General features: G+C 37.1%; 2 protein-coding genes and 1 long non-coding RNA gene across 9 annotated transcripts in view; 2 read left to right on the plus strand and 1 right to left on the minus strand.

The window, feature by feature from the left end:
- Nucleotides 1-5: 5 nt before the first annotated feature.
- LOC117566983 (uncharacterized) overlaps nucleotides 6-21,827 on the minus strand; it is a 29,325-nt gene continuing 7,503 nt past the window's right edge. For 2 of the 7 annotated variants that reach the window (XM_052005967.1, XM_052005968.1), the window contains 20 exons: nucleotides 20,781-20,917; nucleotides 20,545-20,718; nucleotides 18,668-19,870; nucleotides 17,525-17,609; nucleotides 16,655-17,465; nucleotides 16,412-16,598; nucleotides 15,854-15,965; nucleotides 15,628-15,780; nucleotides 15,515-15,565; nucleotides 10,073-10,385; nucleotides 9,879-10,010; nucleotides 8,325-8,758; nucleotides 7,666-8,257; nucleotides 7,419-7,596; nucleotides 7,163-7,356; nucleotides 2,509-4,069; nucleotides 2,195-2,437; nucleotides 2,015-2,125; nucleotides 1,047-1,379; nucleotides 6-972 (listed from right to left, as the gene is read on the minus strand). In XM_052005967.1, the coding sequence (XP_051861927.1) occupies nucleotides 952-972; nucleotides 1,047-1,379; nucleotides 2,015-2,125; nucleotides 2,195-2,437; nucleotides 2,509-4,069; nucleotides 7,163-7,356; nucleotides 7,419-7,596; nucleotides 7,666-8,257; nucleotides 8,325-8,758; nucleotides 9,879-10,010; nucleotides 10,073-10,385; nucleotides 15,515-15,565; nucleotides 15,628-15,780; nucleotides 15,854-15,965; nucleotides 16,412-16,598; nucleotides 16,655-17,465; nucleotides 17,525-17,609; nucleotides 18,668-19,870; nucleotides 20,545-20,718; nucleotides 20,781-20,917 (7,025 nt within the window). In that variant the 3' untranslated portion in view covers nucleotides 6-951. Of the gene's footprint in view, nucleotides 973-1,034; nucleotides 1,380-2,014; nucleotides 2,126-2,194; nucleotides 2,438-2,508; nucleotides 4,070-7,162; nucleotides 7,357-7,418; nucleotides 7,597-7,665; nucleotides 8,258-8,324; nucleotides 8,759-9,878; nucleotides 10,011-10,072; nucleotides 10,386-10,518; nucleotides 11,479-13,475; nucleotides 13,573-15,514; nucleotides 15,566-15,627; nucleotides 15,781-15,853; nucleotides 15,966-16,411; nucleotides 16,599-16,654; nucleotides 17,466-17,524; nucleotides 17,610-18,667; nucleotides 19,871-20,544; nucleotides 20,719-20,780; nucleotides 20,918-21,827 lie in introns of those variants that run through there. The other 5 variants (XM_034246646.2, XM_052005969.1, XM_052005970.1 and 2 more) reach the window with 5 other exon arrangements.
- LOC127565763 (uncharacterized) lies at nucleotides 15,195-16,077 on the plus strand. Its single transcript, XR_007955120.1, has 4 exons — nucleotides 15,195-15,353; nucleotides 15,424-15,588; nucleotides 15,652-15,817; nucleotides 15,928-16,077. It is a non-coding gene; the product is annotated as an uncharacterized LOC127565763 (long non-coding RNA).
- LOC127565762 (MICOS complex subunit MIC13 homolog QIL1) lies at nucleotides 20,943-21,827 on the plus strand. The gene is made up of 2 exons (XM_052005992.1): nucleotides 20,943-21,322; nucleotides 21,396-21,827. The coding sequence occupies exons 1-2, from the start codon at nucleotides 21,298-21,300 to the stop codon at nucleotides 21,746-21,748; spliced, it is 378 nt and encodes a 125-aa protein (XP_051861952.1). The 5' UTR covers nucleotides 20,943-21,297; the 3' UTR covers nucleotides 21,749-21,827.

Here is a 21,827-nt window from a genome sequence, read left to right on the forward strand (position 1 = left end):
AATAGTAGTTTTTATAATTTCAGTGCTCACTGTAAATACTTTAATATTTTGTTTTATATAAAACAAATACAAATACAAATTTATATATTTATGTATACGAAAATAGTTACATGTATTGTTAGTTTTGATGTTGTTTGTAATTTTCAAAGCTTTGCTCAAAAGTGTACAACAAGTCTGATTCTAAAGGCCAGAGAGTAATTTTCATAATTTCACTTAAGACAAATGGTCCACACACGATTTGCTGCCAAATGCAGATGCAAATGTATTTCTGTATGTATAAGTACAACTTTGCTGTTTCGTGTGAAGCCATCATAGGGCTAAAAAAGCCAATTGGAAAGCTTGCCAAATGATTACTACATTTTTTCGTTACGCAAAACTGTGAATACTAAAATACATTTCATAGATTTACTAAGCTTCAACTATTATAAAGCCTTAAAGGATAAGATAGATAATGCTTTGTTGTTCTTTAGTTAGTTTCACATAATACAGTGGTGTATAAATGTATCAAACATTGTATATTGTGTGTTCTACATCAATTAAATAGTAGATATGATTTTATATAAAAATAATTGTTTCTGTTTTGTTTGCATTTTTAGTTGTAGCATTAGTTTTAGTTTTATCAGGAAATTATCAACTTTATCGATTTATTTAATGTCGCTATATGGAATATATTTATATTAATTCAAAACTTATTTTCACCATCCGCTTACCACTTGATAAAGCAGCAAATGCAGCTTTAATAAGTAAGTTTAATTTAAAAAAGGCTATATATATTAACATAAACACTGCCAATTCAATTGGACAATGGCGCAGCAAAACAAAGACACAAGAGTTGTGTCTCCTCGTAGAACATAGAACTTCAGAATACCAGACATGGTGTTTGCATGAGGAAGGAGCTCTGGACACCACAGCAATAATAAGTCCACAGAATCATCTACTCCAAAATGGATATTATTGAAATGGCTTCTGTCGCTAAAAAAAAGTCAAATGATAATGAATAAAAGTTACTTTGATTTAAGTATTTGATTACTTACTTAGTTTTTTACGTTGTTGATTTGTTCATGATCCTGCTTCTGCTCCTTTTCCTGGTCCAGCTTGTACTTTTTTACGGCCACTATTAGTGTTTCAGGTAGCTTATAGGAGCCAGCCAGCAATTGCAATTCATCGTCAACATTTTCTTTGCTCAACATCGATTCCAAAAATTCGGTAGCCATTTCTGCTGGAAGATCCTGTAACTCCAGAGTGCTGTCGCTGACAGAAGCTGTTGTAGGTAGAGGCGTGGGTGTCGGTGTCAGAGATGTGTTGGAAATGGCATCAATATCATCTTCGAATTCTGCATCAGCCGCTTGCAGAATAGTCAGGATATCGGTTGGAGTTTCCTATGTAAAAAAAAAAAAAAAAAAAAACAAATCAAATTATATACCATAGGCTTTTAAATTCACTTATATAGAAATTATTTTACTCATTCCAAAAAATGACAGGAAACAATTGAAAAGGTTCTGGTGAAAGCTGTTTCGCAGAATAGCGTGCGAAATTCCGATCGACCCAACCGGAAGCGCAATGTTGATAAACTTAGTCCGAAATTATTGAGCATTTAATTACAGCAGGTGCTCGCTAGCACCAAATGTTCCGTTTTTTAGATTTATTGAAATTATACGGAATTAAAATGAAATTCTCCCACGAAAGTGGTTTCGTTTAAACAGAAATCATTCAAGCTTCTATAAACACATTTTTAAGTGATTTTAATTTCAATATTGATTTCCCCAACCAATTCTTGCAGAAATAAAAATACTTATTGTATACTATATATTGCCACTATTATATTATCGACAAATTACATTTATCGAGCGTGCATTGTAGTTATTATTTGTGAACATTTTATAATTTGTTTACAACCAATTATACTTGTCTGTTTACGTTCACCAATAATAGCTTATGTGGATATACAAAAGTATATTTAAAAGTTGTACTGTGTTGTTTACGTTAATTAGTAAATGGGGCAGGATTAAATTACCTTAAGTGCATCAACTCGCTGACGTTCATGCATTGCACTCAAAAGCTCACGTAGATGTTGATTCTCTTTACGCAATCGCTCTCGCTCCACATCGCGTTCATTGATTTTGGGCTGCAGACAAAAATGGCAATTATATTAATGATTCAGCTCAGGGTAAAGTTATATGAATTTAACACTCACCAAAAGCAGCGAAATTTGTTCATTTAGAACATTTACAATGCCGCTAAGAGCATGACAAGGTACGCTTGGTTCCAAAGAGCTGGCATGCTGGATTCGGTTGAGTCCACACTGAGTCCCACTGCTCGAAGCAGTGGAAGCTGTAACAACTGCCTTTTCCACACCAGATGTGGATAGCAAAGGCACAGCTGTCTGTGTGGAGTTGTCGATCATGGACAATGTGGTGTGGGCTTTGTTAAGTGCCGCCTGTTGAGCATAAAATAAATAACAATGTTATTCGCAAATATTGAGAGATATATGTATATAAAATCACTTACCAAAGTATCATACACATCGTTGATTTCAATGTGATCGCTTTTGTCTGCATTATCTACAGCGTGATCTCCTCCATCAACAGAAACAGCAACTGCAGTGTCAACGATCTTCTCTGTTGACTTCGTTGATGTTTTTGGGTCAGCAGCTACGGCTTCAGCTTCCTTTTCTTCCACATTGTTGGGAGCCTCAAGTACGGGATCTACCTCTGGTAACTTTGTCTCGCTAACCAAGCCCTTTTGTAGGTCATCAGCGGATTCTTCAGGAATGCTATCAACACTAATTGTGCTCTGTCGCTTCGTCGTCGTCTCTGAATTGCAGTTGCTATTCTCAGTGGGTGGAACAACTGCGAACTTGAATGGTGCGAGTGGAGTGGAGACATCTGGTGATTTTGTTGGAATTGCAGGCAAGCGCAACTCATCAATTTCACAATATCCGTCATCGTCTTCATGTATTGCCACCTCGATTTCCTCGATGTCAGCGGCTTTTTGCTTGGGAATCCGCTTTAGCTGCGGTGTTCGGTGTTGACCCTGTGCTTGTTGTTTGTTCGGCGGTGGCAGCGGGGGTGGAGATCTATTTGCAGTCCTGCGGGACTTGTCCTTTTCATGGCAATGATCACACACCGCTGTGGACACGGCTGAGATCTCCCGTTCCGGCGAGACATGCATGTAATCATTCAAAATTTTGGTCAGTATCCGCACTTGATCGTAAGCAGCTAAAGCGACATCAGCGCAGTCTTTGGGTGCTTCTGGCAACATAGCAATATCGACAATCTCATTGAAATGCTCAACTGGCAAGCGGAAGATATCACATATAATTCGCTGTTTCTCTATCAATCCGTCCCGAATGGAAGCGTCCAAGCGACGCAGTTTCTCGCCCGGCGTCAGCACGGGTTCAGCTGTGTGAGCTGGACTAATGCTGATCTGAATTGCAGTGGGATCAACTAACGGTGACTGCATTAGCAATGTTCGAGTATTATTTGAATTATTCGAACAAACAATGCTTGCACTGTCACGCTTCGACTGGCCACCAACCAGACCGTAGGTCGTTGCACGATCCTCATTCGCATTAGCGTTCGTGTCATTGCCGCCGCTGCCGGCCTCCCTTGCCGATTGGGTGTGGCGTAACACAACAGGAGCCAAGTCCTGGCCAGCATTTGGATAATTGTTGTTGGGTTCACCGCAGCTGCGGGTCGACATCGTTCGACTAACCGATGGTCCAGTATCGTTTTGGCTAAAACGTCGCTTAGCTGTTATATTGTAATAGCCAGAGTTATCACTCTGTGTGCTGTCGCGGCGCAGATTACTCGAGCCATTCTCACTGCTTGCCGAAATCGGTGGCGTTACCACAGCTATCGGTAATATTGGAGCCAATGGAGTTGTTGTGACCGTTGCTGTGGCACTGACCGGATGAGAACGATCGGGTGCAGGATCCACAGACTCCTTGTGCTGTGATTGCGGTAATGTGGCAATAATCGAATCGTCGACGGATGCATCCTGACTGTTGGTGTTCTTGGGTCGAGGCTTATACTGTTGCGCTGTAGCTTCAGAAATATGCTTAAACCATCTGCAAATTTTTAAGAGAAATTTAAGTTATAAGTAAACAAATTAAACATTTAAGCAAAAAAAATGTAATATATTCTTAACCTATTTGCTTTAGAATCTTCACCCTACAAAATAATAAAATTCGTTCAAAAAATGTATGCCATAATTAGTGGTATTGTATGATAACATTATATAGATGCTAATGAGTTCAAAACAATGTTACACATTTTAAATTTGCAAGGGTAATAATGAGTAATTCACGAAAATACAAAACAAGACAAAAGACGGAGATGATGTAATGTTTGTTCATATATATATATATGACACTATATATATATATAGTGCGTATGTAAAACAATTTCGTAATTTTCCCGTTTAATATATTTAAAATTTAAGTTAAGTATCTTAAAAAATTCAGGTTCACCAACCGAACCGCGATATTCACTAAAGAATAATGGAACAATTGTATAATAAAAGTGTATTTCACCTGGATACCAATGAAGCACGTCGATTTGTGGGCTTTGGAGTGACACTTTGTTCGGTGGTTTTAGAACAAAAGATCTCATTAAAACTGCCACGACGACGATTATTTTTTGTTTTGCTTAGATCTTGCAAGGAGCTCGGGCTCGTTTTGCTCGATAGTAACGATAGTCCGCCATTACACAGACTTTTACGGCGTAAACCGTTGAACATGTCGTCCGGCGACAGAAAACTCATCTCTAATCACAACAAAATTACGACTGGAATAACACACAATGCATCACAATGGTTTAGATATATTTTCATTGTCATATACATTCCAAGTTGTCGATTCGCTAAGATGCTTTTGATACCAATGAGTTTGTGAATGTAACTTGAGTACCTCATTGTGCAACTTTTATAGAGCCCATTACAAAGGGTTGTTCCTACACATGACTTAATTTATGTATTGTAAGAGTATTGTATACATTCTGATAATAAGGCGTATATCCAGACGTTTGTGTAAGCGTATATACATATCTACACTAACAGAATGTCATGAGGTTGTTCTATTTAAAAAGAGCTTCAAAATATAAAACAAACAAGTTGGCGAAACTACAGTGGGTTCGGTCGACTGCGAGATTCCACCTGCCTATGGTATAGAACGAACTGACATTATCGACTTGACACTTTATGTATTTTGAGAAACTTTCGCCGGAATGCTATATACGATATAACGTATTTTTCCCTTATACCATTCGAAAGGGTGACGAGTATTATTTGTTAAAGGTAATAAAACTATTATGCCCACTTCAAGGGTATACAAAATAATAAAAAATAGCAACAAAAGCATTGTTGATGTAAAAATAAAATGTAAAAAAACCTATCGAATTGACAAACAAGGAAATGGATATGGTCAACACTCAATTTAATTTCAATTATATGCATATACATATTTATATATGATGTACTCTATAAGGTCAAGTAACACACTATCCTACACGACGTAAAATAACTATTTCTTAAAAAAATAAATAAATAAATATGTATGAGTATATTATTGAAAAGCCAAACTATAAAACGAAATGTTTCCGCTGAACACAACACGTTTTGAGTGGGAAAAACACGCACACGCGTTGAACACTCTACGCAAACTGAGAGGCGCAAACAACGCGAACAAAAGTTAGCAGAATCCAACACAATATCACCCCATAGCTCATTATAGCCGATGCGCGACACGTTTGGAAAAGCTCTCGCTTCCTCCGACATCCGACAGGCGGTCTGCGGTTAGCTTGTATCATACGCACATCTACATAAACACACAAGCATATATGTGTGTATAAATACATTCATACATATGCATATGTACTCATATGCATGTGCTTGACACCGTAAGACTTTGCGATTTTCACTGAGGTCATACTTGAGAGAGTCATAAACAGAGAGAGAAAGAGCGAGCGCAAGAGAGTCAAATAAAAAACAATAACAAAGCGAAAAATTAATGGCCAACTGTCTAGGAAGTAACGAAGTCTTTATACCCTTTCATACACTATTTTCAATTAAAGCAGATAAAACTCTATTGCACTCCCTTATTCAGTGAATTTGTTAGTTATCTATTGGGGCTACTATAAAAGGAAAAGGTATCAAAACAAAACATTTTTTCTCGTATAATACTATAACAACATTAGCATTCTCCTACTTCCCCGGTTTAATACAGGATGCAGGGTATAATAAAATGTTATTGACATTGAATATTTCAAATAAACGTTTATACTAATTTGATTTACTTTTTCCGCCAGTACGCATAACATTTTATCTGACGACAATCGAATTTATCATGTTGTTGTTTTCTCCTATTTCGGCATTTTTAAATTAGCTTTCAATAAATTTGTTAGCAAACCGAAAAAGTTAATATGCCCGCTTCAAGCTGTTTTGCCTTAAGTGGTTGAATTAAATGCGTAATTTTCACCGTAATGCCAAAATGAGATGCATTCATGGAACGACATCTGCCGTGTAAGTTAAGGCAAGCTAGGGTGCCTTGAAAAGTTGACTGCTTATTTAAGATCCTTGATATGTCAAATTGATTGGCCATATTTCATTTCTAGACAACGGACTGTGGAATTGAGAACAATGGCGTTGACTAGATCAAATTTAATAATAATAACAATACACAAATGCTTCTGGCTGCCATCAAGACAAGTTCCGTTTGATTACTAACTATTTACTAACACAATTTTCATCAACATTTTTAATTCAAATTTCTAATTTTAGTTTAATATCCGCATTAAATAAAACAATTGTTGTAAAGAACTTTTGGCAAATGACTCAACTAATATATCTGTACTACTTCTCTGTAAATAATAATTAAATGGGCTTCAACCGCTAAATATAAATACTACACATAATAAAATGGATCCCCTTAAGGTATATATGTATGTCTGTAAGAATATTCAGGCGCGTTCATCTGACAAAGTGCAGTCGCTTGAGAATACATATATTTTGAAAATATTCACATATGTAAATATACGTCTGGAATCAGCTACAATAATAATTTGCAAATATAATATATACATTAAACGAAAAAGAGCAATTTCGGAACTTTGCCCTGGCCAAGCTATAGCCCAATATTTTATTTGATTTTTAAAAGAAAACTTACGTTTTACACTCGGAACTGCTGGGCGCACGCAGTTCAAGCATTTGTGAGGTCTTTGTCTTGATTAGAAAGAATGAATTCTTGTCTGCAGCTTCCTGACGTACTAAAGTCTCCGAATCGATGCTCATGATGGGACTCACAGGCTTATTGCTGACTGTCATCGGCGTATGAAGATTCTTTAGCAAATACTTATCGTCCTGTATTAGATAAAAATTTATTAATTTATAGAACTTAAGCAAAAATTTGTTTGTTTTCTCACCTGCTTTGTAAGCAAAACAATCATATTTTCGAATAGCAACCCATGAAGCAGAATACTAGGATTCTTTTTCATTGTCAAATTTCCGTCATGCACAAGACGATGTTGTGTTAGATCAAGTTTCTTGAATTCTTCCTTATCGTACGATGACTTATCCAATTTGCGCTGTATGTTCTGCAGTCTGTACGTAAACGAAAACAATTTTTTGTTTAGAATTTTGAATATCATTTCATTTTCATAATTATCTTACTTGTGTGCGTCCTCGGCTGTCTTTACCGCTTTGTTAACCTCGACGAGAATTTTCTTAGAAGACTCTAGAGCGCGTTGTATAGCCTCTGCTTCAGTTGTGTTCTCAGGCAGCACTCGAAGTGTTACCTTGTACAGATTCTCAAACAACAGAGGATATTTGGTTAGTCGCTGTAATACCGTAGGCAGCAAATCCTTAAGCTCTAAGCGACGACAAGCCTTGTGCGACTCTGATTTCCTAAGCAATTTCTGCAATTGCTCATCCTTGTGACGTTTTTCTTTGAGACCCTCAAGCGCAATTTGTTGACGAGCACAAAACTGAGCCGCGTGCTCGCACAGAATCTCACCAGATTGTCCATCGAACATTTCCGACAATAGATCACCCATATGCTGCACCACATGATTGTGTTCGACCCGACGCTGCTTGATCTTTTGCTCGAAGGCACCGTGCAGTTCACGCAACGATAGCAATGCGGGTGGAAACAATAGCAGCAAATGTTCTTGAGAAAGCAGGCCACTGTCATAAAGCGGTAAGAAGAACAAACGATCCAACAATCTGAGAGTACGAACATGATTGCGTTCCGTTTGATAGATCTCTGTGAATTTTGAAAAATACATTCAGGTTAGCATTACATACAAATTTATACATTCAATTGAACTTACCATTGATAATTTCCTGACGCTTCTTCTCGGCATCGGTTAGAGTTGCGAGCATCTCAACTTTGACTACAGAACTCCAGTCGGCCTCATTTAAATCATCATCATCGTCGCTATCAAAATTCCATTGTCGTTGAAGCTGAGGCTGACCAGCATTCCAGAAACTGGCATTGCTGGCACTACTGCTGCTTCCTACGCTGCCTTGGAACGAGTCTTGTTGACTGTGTAGATTCGCGTTCTGTTGTATTATCAGATGAGGGTGCTGGTGGAGATGTGCGGAACTGGATGTGGCTTGAGCACCAATTGTTGGTCCTGAAATACCTCCAGCAACCTGTTCCATCGATATGCTGGCACTATCAGATCCATCGTTCGAAGAGAGACTTGAGTTGGAGCTTCCCGTAAAATTGGAGTTCGTGAGGCCCACATCCGGTTGATCATCGCTAAGAGCAAAATATTGTAATTTAGTTGAGTTGGTACAAACTGTTTAACAATAATTATAATAATATGCACTGCCTGGAAATCAATATACAGCTGGCAATTAATAGTTTTTGCAGCAGTTTTCATTCACGTTCGTCTGGCAAATAATAAGAAAGTTGGAAAGTTTCTATTTAGTTTTTTTAGCGTTTGCTCTTCACGAGTTGGGTTCTTTTCGTGACCAGAAATCGTTTAATCTCATTTCAAACACTACTCAACTCACCTATCGTAATGACGACCTAGTATCTCTTTACAGCTCTTGCTTCGAGTATAGCGAGCCTTGCTTTTCATTATTGTTATGCACGATGGAAAGGTTTTCTTTGTTTTCTCCTATTTGACTTTTTTTTTTTGCAATATTCGTGGGCTCAGTGGGAAGTCTGCGCACAGTTGCAGCACCGTTCTGGCCGAGTTTAGAGCGAATACTGCCACTTAAAGTATATATACGAGAGAGGTGCAGCCAGTCAATATGTCTAACACATATATTGTTGATTTAAAGCCAAGGGACTGCTGCTGCCGGTAAGTTAATATCAAGATATCAAGAGCTGCCCACTCCTCCGCCACCCGCAACAATGTTCAATTGAGTAAGTCAAATAGAGTCTCGCAATGCGACGGAAATACTCGTCATACTACTGATGTTATTATACGTTGTCCTACATTATGCCGTCAGTCTCAAGTCCATGACCCACTACACCATAGTGCGACCCTAAGAGGTAAGCTAATGTAATTGATGTCATTGCCTGCCTGGTGTTTCATTGCTCATAGTGCAGTTAATTTCCAAGCCAAATGCTCAAAAGCAATGAACTTAAAGCTTGGCATACCCATTTGCAATTTGTATTACAAAAATATTCCGATAACTTAGGGAAGATGAAGACAATTTAATGGTGGTTGTTTATCTCCTTTTTTCAATTATGCTTTTCCCTATAGGTGTGATCTTGGAAACATTTTATAGAAAGTTTAAGTAAAGCAAAAGCAAGCATCAATTTGCTTCCTGAATAATTAGAATAAAACTAAGCTCATATATAAATCAAATATACTTAGTCTTCCTTTCTGGTTTGCAATTTTTAATCTATGTTTATATTCACTTACATGTTGCGCGATGATAAACTAGGGTCTGAGGTTTTACGACGACTATTGCGATTTCGCTTGTTCGACAAGCGCTCCTTGTACGACTCCGAACGATTAACAGAAACTGGTGCGCTTTTGAGCTGAGGATGAAAGCTGCAAAAAAGATACAAATCAGTTTTCAAGCACATCAATTGTTTGTATATGATGCAATTTACCTTTCCCTGCGGACATCCTTGCTTTCCACTGAATCCTGTGTAGTCAAATCCGCAGTCGCCGGCAAACCAATTCCACCTGCTAGGCAATTAGCCAAAGTTCCTGATCCCGCACTTGTTGTAAGATCGGAGAAGCCACCGCTGGCACTAGGAGTATCCGCATTGACATTGTTTACGGCGGGAAATGAATTGTGCAAGTCACTGTTATTAAGCAGAGATGTGTTACAGGATGCATTGCCGTTCGATCGCAATGATATGTTCACGTCCGGCCTGCGGTCCGATGGTTGGCGAACAATCGACGATGAATGCACTCGATCTACAAATAAAAAATGACATTGGCATAAATAAATCGATGGCAGATACATTTAGTTGGATTGTGTCAAGGACTTAAAGACAGAACAACAAAGAAATATTTTGCGGAGTATATAAGGTAATTTCCACCTGCTCACCACCACAATGCTGTATATAGGTCTCAGTCTGGTCAACTGAGCTTGTATCTGCCAACGAGATTTTGTGTTTCTTCTTTATCTTGGCTGCAACTCTTGATGGGAATGATATTTTACTTGACTTTGGCATTTTGGGACTGTCGAAACGTGGATGAGGCACTTTCGATGGACTAACAACTTCCGAATCAACTGAATCGCCATCGTGACTACCTTTCTTAACGAGCTTCACCTTCTTATCGGCTTTCACAGAATCCGAGTCTTTGGGTAAATCTGCCAGTGCTTGTATGATTGGCAAACTGACGGTACTAGGTTCCGATATTGTCTTACGCCGAATGAAGGCAAAATCGTCCGTTCTAAGTAGCTTCTTATTGCTTTTGATAAACTTGACGATCGTCTGTAGATTGATCGTGTGTTTGGGTTCAGTTTCATTGTACGATGACTTATCTTTCGACTTGGTTCTCTTCAGTTGAATTATGGGACTACAGTCATCAGAGGAATCCCCATCTGAACCCACATTCCCAACGTTCTTCTTCGCATTGTGACTTGTTTGGGGGATCACTTTAAGCCCTACTGACTTTGATTCGCATACTTTACTTTTCGAGGAGCTCTTTTCAATTCGATTGTGTTTGTACTTGGGATCGGTAACAACTTTACTTTTTGAGGCACTTTTTTCGATCCGGTTGTGCTTAAATTTAGGATCGGTTACAACTTTACTCTTTGAGGCACTTTTTTCGATTCGATTGTGCTTAAACTTGGAATCGGCAACCAAAATTCGGCTTGTTGATCGCAACAGCTTCTCATTATGGCCTCGTACAACGACATCATCAGCTGAATCATCGCTATCATCATCACTATCTGCATCATTTTTATACGTCTTCATTTTGCAAATTGGTTAGTTAGTACTCGATACTATTGTCAACAACATTTTGTGTACGCCCCCAATCATTTATCAAATGTCATTATCTGACAGGTGCTTACGACCCATTAGTTCACTCTATCTTTCTCTCTCTCTTGAAATAATTCGTTAATTGTGTATAAATCACGTTCTCCTTTGGTATTAACAATTAATACAAAACTGTGATTCGGTTCGTTGCAATTGTCTATAATATATCCTGAAATTTTCAGAATGTTCGGATAACAAATAAAAAAATTATTGAGCTAATAACTTGTATGTGTGTATTTATCTGTCTTCATTTAATGTGAATACATTTCTATGTATGTATGTTTATGTAGTATATAGGAAAACGTGTGTGTACTTGTGTACGTACATTTCGATGGACAAATATATAAATAGCTTTTGTGTAAAAATGCAGAAAGTATTCAAAAATTTTACGTTCGGCTATATACACGTCCCATGTTTATTTCTTTTCATTAAATGGGGTCGAAAATGCGTTTATAAACACCATTTAAATTCATGATTTCGATTTATGAGCTTTAACACGATCGACATTTGTAAATTAGATTTAATTGTGGCATAGTCGATGACAGAAGAATAGAAGATGCACCAGAAAAATATTATTAGATTTTCCAAGATAAAATTATAAACTGTAATTGATTATTTTATAAAGATTGTTAAATACAGACTGAATATTGATATTTTAATTGATTTAAGTGCTTCAATTATTATACACACAGATACAACCATTAAGCTGCAAACCAAATAAGCAAGCAACAAATAAAAATAATTTTATGCTTTGTTTTTATATGGCACATCAGAAATACACACTCTATTTCTTTCAGTGGAACTGCATTTAGTCACTCTTTAAATACGTTTTATTGTCATTTTTATTGCCATTAATTTCTCCGATTATTTGCTTTCACACGCTATTTCTTCTACCGTTCTTAGTCATAAACACAAATTGCACACCAAATATCAACACTTCAAATATTAAAAAAAAAATATACAATATTTTGGTTTGAACGAGCAATGTTCACCGCAAAGTTAACCGACATTATATCAACTATTTTACGTTTGTAGATTGAGGCGCACATCATTAATAATATAAACACAATCGTTTTTTGTCGCTGATAGAAAATTACACAATCGTTAAGAATAAATTTGTGTGCCTCATCGCGAGACCGAAAGCACAATACTAAAGCTAAAATCAAACAGAAAAGCTTTATTATGTGCCATTTGGCAAACGATCCCCAGACAAAGCGCAAATATCAATTGTAAGGTATTGGTTTTTGTCCAAGCTTTTTTGAGTTAAATAGACGCAAGCTTGAAAAAGCTCAAGTGTGTCAATAAACTGTAATTACTAATTGCTGTCTATACCTTGTACTGCACAGAAACCGTAAAATGTGTATGGAGAGTCAATGAAAGAGACGACATTACATTGATCTGATCAGGTATGGAGAAGCTTATTAAGGAAAATATGCGAAAACGCGACTGCCATAAATATATTGTAATACATCGCACACTTGTAAAGAAATCGAGTCAATTACAAATGTAAACTTAATATAGCGCCTTGGGATTATTTGAAAGGTAATCCGAAATTGGTTTAAAATAAACCTTGAACTCTTTGTATTACATTCAAGGGATGGAATATGTGCAAAGAGTGTCACTCTATTGAAGTGCAAATTAAATTTCATGCACTCCACCTTTTCTACGGAAATTTCCGCTTACGTCATATATGTATGTATATACGTATATATGCAGACAAACTTTGACTGTGTGTTCATTGTCAATCCAGACGCAAGGACAAATACTTTTATCTAACAAATTCAAGCAGATGTGCATACAAGCAAAGATATGCATGAGAATGTCATTATTATTGAATATCATATAAATTTATCTCTAATGTTTGTTAACTTCATATATTTATTTTATAATTTATATATTTCTAATGATCCCTCTTTTTATTCAATTAAAATCATTAAAAACGTTCGCAGTTGTTGAAAACCACACATATGAACTCATTCAATGAACGAATTAATCAATGAGTCCGCTTATCACTCACCTTGACCTCCCCATGAAAATAGACGCTTAATGCTGGAATTGCGACGCACGGAATGCGTTGCTGTTACGTGTTTGCTATCCATTTGGTTTGATTTAGGGAAACACTTTCACGTTAACATTTTCACATTAAACGCCTTTGACTTTTGGAGTTCAGCATTTACTTTGAAAATTAAATTTAATTACATTTTTCGTTTATTAACAATTTACTATCAGTAACGCAATAACACAGTTCAAATATTTGCTGATACTTTTCACTAGGGTTTTTGCAAATTCAATTGAAATTCTTCGTAATGAAGTTTTAAAATAAAACAAAAAGTATCTACATAGGAACTAGAGTAAACACATTGAACTTATTTTGGGGGCACGCACACATCGAGCAAAAAACACACATATTCCCACGCACACAAATACACATCCGCATATGGTTTGAATGAACATTATTGCAGCCTAAAACACGAAACATTTGATTTCAATTGTTTCAACGTTGCTGAAAAACACTGAAAACAATATAATTCTGAATCACGGACAAACCAAAAATGTGTTTTTATCTTTCCGTTTTGAAAATAAACAACAACAAAAACGTATTTATATAATGGAATTTCAGTTTCATTCATAACGAAATCTTGCTACCCTTATATACAATTTGAAAGAATGCTGTTGATCCGTTCCTTGCCATCTATAAAACTTTATGTCAAAGAACTTAAATCAAAAATGAAACGACATAATAGTGATAAGGCAAATTTAAGTTCAAGGCAAGTTTGCGGAAATAGATACAAATTTATTAGTTAATCACGTAATATTCGTTAAACAATGTTAAATTATTAGCCATATTAGCCATATTTAAAAATCGAATTTATTATAGTTTTCGAATAACGTGTTATCTTTTCTCGAATTTCACTAAAATTCTAATTTAAGGAATTTTGCGTAAGACAACAGAGCAAATTGGTTTTCAATTGCGTTTAGAATTAAACAATTTAAACAATATATTTGCTTAATAAATTTTGTTTTTTGTTTCGATTTGGCTGCCATCTGCATTCAGTTGTGCTCGCTCACGATTCATTTATAAACATACATATGGCACACAGAGGATCGCGCGTATGTACAAGTTATCCATTAAAGATAAACAGAACTTGACTTTTGCTTTTATCGTGTTTACCACGAATATGAATTCATTGCCAGCTTTTATTTATTTGTGTACATATGTAATTCTCATATGCGCCTTTGATTGCGCTTCTTTGCAAAACCAACACTAAACGTAAGAATTCATTTTTGTAACACAATTGACACAATCGAGTATTATTTGTTTAGTTGCACATGAATATTAGCAAACTTTGTAATATCATTTTATTTCGTTTGTATTACAATATATAGAATATAAATTGAATACACAAATATTGCGAAATGTATATGCCGATAGAACGCACGACCGCTCATAACAAGAACTAAAAACGGAATGAGAGAAGACTCCACACACTCAACACAAACAAAAACCACAAAAATCGGAGATCGTCTCAAGTTTAAACAAATTGGCCTTTCAGCGTTCGCTGTTCATTTTCCGCTTTTCATTTAACTGATCATTTTAAATGTTCAATTGTAATTAATAACAAAAGGAGCTCTTCATTCAATGTTATTTACTACGAGATACCCCACAATTATATATTTTCCCGCAAAGATAGGAAAATATAAGTAAATATGTCTATGTACAATTAATCAGAAATCAATCGATGCTTGATGAGCGCTTCTTGATTAGTTGCTTTATTTATTTGGCATTCAAATTTAAATTTATAGCTACTATAATATAGTAAAATGAAAAACTAAGGGGGAATCTTAAAAATGGGGTCTAAATATGTCTGGTTTTCTACTCAAGTTAAATTATAGGGTAAAATAATTTTGATTCTAAATACTTCAATATACCCATTTTAAGTTGGCCATTTTTAATGGGTATTAAGGTATAAACAACTGAGAAGCTCTCTGCGGGAAGCTATTCAACACATGCAATTCATTTATCAAAGCTCAAAGACGTAATACACCTGCACTTACCATTGCTTAAATCTGCATCCATATCCTCATCCTGTCGAGCACGTTTTTCATCTGAATCGAAGGAATTTAAATAAGTAAGCAAATAATTTCATAATTTTCAACTAGATACTCACTTGCTATAAAATCGCTGGTACGAGGTCTTATTTTATCCATGAATTTACTGATTTTGTTGTCGTTATGCGGGTGTCGTTTTGCTTGGGGAAGTGGCCCAGGGCAGCTTTCGTCTAAAACTTTCGAGCATGGACGGTGAATGTTTAATTTACAGTCTAAAATGAGAAAAACAATAGAAAGTTAACAGTCATTGTAAGTTTATATATGTATAATAACGTTTTTATTTACCTGTGCAATGATAACCTTGCGGGCTTACGCCCCATATAATCGTTTGACAATGATTACAATGCGTCACTTCGTAGTATTGACGTAATACCAGCGGATGACCCCGTACAACCATCTAATCGAAAAAAAATATTAGAAATGCACATGTTGAATTAAAATAAGCGAGGAACAGTTCAATGTATAAGTGGCGTATTATAAAGTTAGTCGACTTAAAATAATTAAACAGAATTCAGAGAACAATAAAAAAAACTCTGTCTATTGTAATTACATAATAATAATTTAATTTATAATCTTTAGAGCACATATTTAAATGAAGTATTCTAGTGCATTCGTGAATGCTAAAGATATTTTCTACTCTTAATACATAGATTCTCCATTAGTATGCAATCAGAATACAATTTTGAAGAACAACGAAATACTTAAATTAAATTTTCAACTTACAATAGTTTATTATATAAGCTATATATATTTACAGCTCTTCACTCTGTCATCGTATGCAGAAGTGTTGTGAGCACTAATTACCTACATAGCAAAAATAAGAAATACATTTACGAAGCATACCTTTCGAGTTTTGCCCATTAGACGAGATTTGAAACTCTTCTCACGACTGACAAAATGATGGACACGATCCACAATACTATTTGGGTGCGAACGTGTGGTAAATATACGATGTATGACCGTTGAAAGTGCCGAGCATAGGGCAAGTTTTCGAGCATCTTCCTGAGGCAAATCCTTTTCAAACTCTTCACTGTAAAAATATAAATATCAGCAATCGCGAATTCAACTCAGATTATAAGCACTTACATTAATCCTTGCAGATTGGGCATCAGATATTTGTCAACGATTTGCTCACGCTGCTTGTCACCCTTTGCTTCGGCTAACTTGTCGTCGGTTGGACCATAAATGGTGCCAAGTCCGGCAGTACGTTTCTGTTGATATTCTCTTAGCTGCTCACTGATTATATCCTTGGCACGCTTGCGACTACGCAGGAAGACTGTACGTAATATTTCCACTTTATCGAACTCCGACTGTAGTACGTTATCGACCTCTCTTGCCAATGACTCGTCTTGGCGATACCAAGACAGCGGTGCACGTGGTACAAGGAATGTGGAGTGTATCTCATAGGCCCACTTGCGCATATCCTTGGACGTACCCTCTTTATACAGTTCAGTTATTAAGTAGAAGAGAAGTGGAGCTGGTTCCGAATTGGAAAGCACATAGTTGAGGAAGACCGCAAGGAAAACTACGTTTTCGGTTTCAAGCAGACGCGTCAAGTTATTGAACGGTCCGTTTTCGTCAATGAATGGTTCCTCCTGGTCGGAAGAGTTTTCGTCCTCCATGGAAATAATCTCCTTTTGTGTGTCTGTCGATTGAGCTGCTTGAATGCGGCTGGAATGTAGATTCTGTTGCGATGGCGACGTAGCACAAGCCATGGGCGTAAAGTGATGTGATTCTATGAAAATGCCCGCACCGCCAGCGCAATTCTCGTTCGGATCTTCAGGTACGGGCATAGGGGAGCTGGTTAAGTAAGGCGGCGGTGGAGTTCCTGGTGGCGTTATCTCATTCTCCTTCTCGACAATCTCCCAAGAACCGGAAGTGGTTTTCACCAAACGATCTAAGAAGTATCAATTAAATACATTTATTGAATCAACTTAATTTATTGTTCGCGTTAACCTGGATGTCTGGGATGCATATTATCCGGGGAAGAACCAACGCGTCGATGCTTCATTTGAGCTAGCTGCGGGGTTTGACCTAAGGCCTGTTAAAAGTCAATTTAAAATTGATTAAATTTGTATACTTTGCCATTACAATGGTATGCAAGTACATAGATAAACAACATATAACTTAAGAGGAGTCAAATATATCAAAATACATAACGTGCTATATTTATAAATCCAAAACTGTGATAGTTGATTATTATAAAAATATTCAGAAAATATTAAATCATACATTAAACATTTACAGGAAAAGTGTGCTGGGGATACCAAGAGGAAAAAGAGTGTAGATGTGTCATTTATGTGCTGGAAGTTCAAGAAGTAATAGAGATTGCGAGTGCTGATGTGTCATTTATGTATTTGTTAGTTCATTTTATACAGTATGTATGAATATACATTCACATGCAGATATAACATATAGAGTGTGTAAATAAAGGTCATATAAGTACAGATATTCCCCGCGAAACGCATTAGATAAACATTTTTTCCCGTTTTTTATACCCGCTGCACTCATAAAACGGGTAAACAAGAGACTGCATTCGGTTTGTATTATTATTTCGAGATAGCGAAGAGCCCATACTCTTTTGCAGAAATTCTAAGAAAATATTGAGAAGCTTATCATGGTTTTGAAAAAAATTTGATAATTAAATGCTGAATAAATTCATGCCACGGACAAACAGAATGGTAATCTAGAAAGTTTGCCAATTTAATGGCCCTCATTTCAAGGCTGCAAGGTAAATTAATGCCAATTACAGCCCATTATCCCATTGCTGCAATTGTATTAATTGCTTTTAGTGATCAATAAACAGTTAAATGAGTATACAATAAGATGTAACTGGATGATCCATAAAATCCACAAAAAAAAAAAAAAACACAACTTCTACAAATAAACAAAGATGAATAAATGATGATAATTTCAGTAATAATAGCATTTACCAGTGGATAAAAGAAAGGCTAAAGAACTACAGGTAAATAGTGGATAGATGAGTGTTGTTCTGAATCAGCATGTGTTAAGCAATGTGTGTTAGTCTATCAATTATGGTAATTTGATTCTTTTAGTATGTTATGGACAAAGGAGTGAGAGAGAACTTTGATTACTTACTGTAGTGCCGGCGTGTTGTTGTTGCTGCTGCTGATGTTGCTGTTGTTGTTGTTGTTGCTGCTGTTGGTGCTGCTGCAACTGCTTGACTATATTTGGTCGCTGAGACAGTGGAAAAGCTGCCTTCATATTGTCGCTCTGCACCGCAGTGCAGGTGGAAACAAGTGGATAATTGTATACGGTACCTAGGGAATTTGGTTGCGCTCGAACGCTGTTGAGATTCTGGCAGCTACCGCGATTACTCTCCTCGGACAACATGCCCGGCTGACGCGGTGGTAATGGCGGTGGCACACAATCCCCATCGATATTGCTACCAGTATTGCCAGCCATATCTGCAGTTGTAGCACCAGCTGTTGTGCCGCCACCACTCGCCGTTTCCATTTGCAAAAACATTTGTGTCGTCATTTTGGGATCGGATAGAGCTTTTGTCTTGACTTTGGAACGTTTCGATTTGGCACTGCCACTGCTCCCATTATTATTGTTATTGACGTTGGCAGGACTGTCAGTTAATGTCTTTGATTGCGGCGAATTGCGTTGCGGACTGCCAGCTCGATCCAGATCGGAGATGGGAGCAAACAAATGCATAGTGCTGCTATTGCCAAAATCCAAGGTTAACTGACGCGGTGTCGGATTCCTTTGTGGCAACGGTGGCGGTATGTCCTCTTCGATCAAACTCTTTGAGATGGAAAACTTATTTTTACTCTTCGATCCCGAGTTCGGTTTCAATGTCTCCTTCAGGCGCTGCTGTTGTTGCTGATACACGAGTTGTTGCTGCGAATTTCGCTGGACACTCTGGAGCAATCCTTGATGCAGGGACTGGGTCATTGAATTGATGACATCCGCGGTTCGTTGATGGGGCAACAGGTCCGTTGTGTGGTTTAATGGCGATGATACGAAGTCTTTATCGATCTTATTCTTTCGCGTTCCCAGCGAAAGTGACGAAAGCGAACGTGGCAATAGCGATAGGAATGCAGGTGATGAATGTTGTGTTTGGTGAGACTGTGGTGCGCTAGCCTGGTGTTGGTGGTGGTGTTGGAGGTGATGATTGTTGTTGTTGTTCGTGTTGTTGTTGTTGTGAAGGTGATGTTGCTGATTGTGATGAGGTGTAACGGAGGACGCAGACAAATTTAGAATTTGATTGTGCATTAGTAATTCGGAATTTTTGTCGCTTGCAGCAGCTGCTTGATATTTTATTGTTGGTGTATCCTAAATGCAATTTAAGTTCAGTTTACGTTAGGTTTAAGTTTAATCAATTCGATTTTGTAGAGAGGGAGACACAATGCAAATAAGTATTCAGAGTATTCATTGTTCGTATATACTTAAGTACATAGATACACTTCCACACGGTATATATGTGTATATGTATGTTTTAATTGCGCAAGTAGACCCGCATTTATGATTTGCTGTTTGTGTCTGCTGTTTAGTAATATTAGTTATTTTTAATTCGGTTAAATTTGTTTTTAAGTAATTGCTTGAACAATGCAAAATGAATTAGGTAAAGCCAAAGATTCCCTAACTGACACATACTGACTGACTAGGAATCTGCCACAGATTCCTTCCCCCTCTCCCTCGCACAAGACTAATTAAGGAGGGTATTTCAAAAATTCGCACACATCTATACGTATGCACCCATATAGAAACGTGGGACTTGAAAATCAAAAAGCAGGTAGACATAAAAACAAATGGTGTGCAAATATTTTTCATACATAAATAAATGTACACATGCGGAAGATCGACATCGAAAATTATACATATATCTGTGTATATAATATGTATTATATAGATAAGTATGTATGTACACTGATACGAACGGCAATAACAAGACGAGAAGATGAAAAGACACTATAGTTTTGCCTGATTGCAGAGGCTCGACGACTCACCTCAGCCCCCACCTGGCGCAATTGCTCGCGCAACTTCCGAATGTTTGCCTCCGACACTTTATAGCTGGGGTTATTTGTATCGCCTTTAAGACGCTCGAGATTCAGTTTCTCCTGCTCTAACATCTTCTGTAGAGTTTGGATCTTATACGTCTCCATTTCCCGACGCTTTATGCTCTGTAATTATAAATATAAATATTTATTTGAGGGTCGTGTAAATTTGATTAACATTTGCTTACGTCGACGGGCTGTGGGCCAGTAATTGAGGCGGTGCGATCACGTCCAGAGAGTATCGGAGTGGTGGGAACAATGCCAACAGAGGTTGGCCGTGTCATCTTATGACTTCGTTTAACAGCCAGTTCAACAATTGTGGAAGCTATTTGGAATATAACAACATTATTAGAAGATTACCTTTGGGAAGATTGTCAGATATTGAAAAGAATAGTAAAATGGCCTTTCTGACTTTACTAAAATTTGCCTTAGCCTCTAGTGCATTATACATAACCAAGGAACTAGGCTTATGGGACACTGAAGAAAGCGCAAAAATCCATAATGAGAATATAAATATTTTGCCCAAACTAATCTTTTTCGGTAAGGACGACAGCAAGCCACAGTGTGAACCATGTGACCCAGAATGGGCTAAAGAATTGAAATCAGCATTAAACGGCACATGGAAGTCACTTCAAAAAATACCCGGCCATTGGCGTCGCTTCGGACAGCTAATGCAAGACAATTTAAAAAGTCTGTTTAAAACCGATGATGATTAGTAGGCGATTCAACGGTACTCCACTAAAAATTTACATTTTAAATTATATAAATTTTTGTTGATCGCTCGTGAATATTATTTGCATTAGGCTCAATGGCCTGGCTGCTCACGAAAATAGCTATTGTAGCTGGAACCGTCTGGGCGACCAGGGAACTAGGTGTTTGGGATAGCCCAGATCGAACGACCTTAATCTATGAGGATGCCAAATGTCAAATGCAGCCCTATGTGGAGAAAATGAAGCAGAAATACTGTAATGTGTTTTGCAGTGTCAATAAGAACTCAACCAAAACATGGCGCGAGTCATGGATCGATGGATGGAATGATAGCGTAAGAACCGGCTTTATAGAAATTAGTCGAATGCCGCAATACTGTTCTCGCTTCACCGAAGATGTTCAAGATACTCTCAATCAACTGATCAACGGCAAACCACCAGCAAAGTAGGCCAACTCCAAGCAATATAATATTCATTCCAAATTTTCAGCAGTAATAAAAATTCCTATCAAATTTGTTGGCACCTAAA

Source organism: Drosophila albomicans, chromosome 3 (genome assembly GCF_009650485.2).
Source record: "Drosophila albomicans strain 15112-1751.03 chromosome 3, ASM965048v2, whole genome shotgun sequence".
Classification (NCBI taxonomy): domain Eukaryota; kingdom Metazoa; phylum Arthropoda; class Insecta; order Diptera; family Drosophilidae; genus Drosophila; species Drosophila albomicans.

Bases quoted from the DNA above. Each gene is read 5' to 3' on its own strand.
- LOC127565762 (XM_052005992.1), top strand. From the start codon at position 21,298: ATGATGATTAGTAGGCGATTCAACG. The intron at 21,323-21,395 runs GTACTCCACTAA...TATTTGCATTAG, and splicing joins GATTAGTAGGCGATTCAACG to GCTCAATGGCCTGGCTGCTC.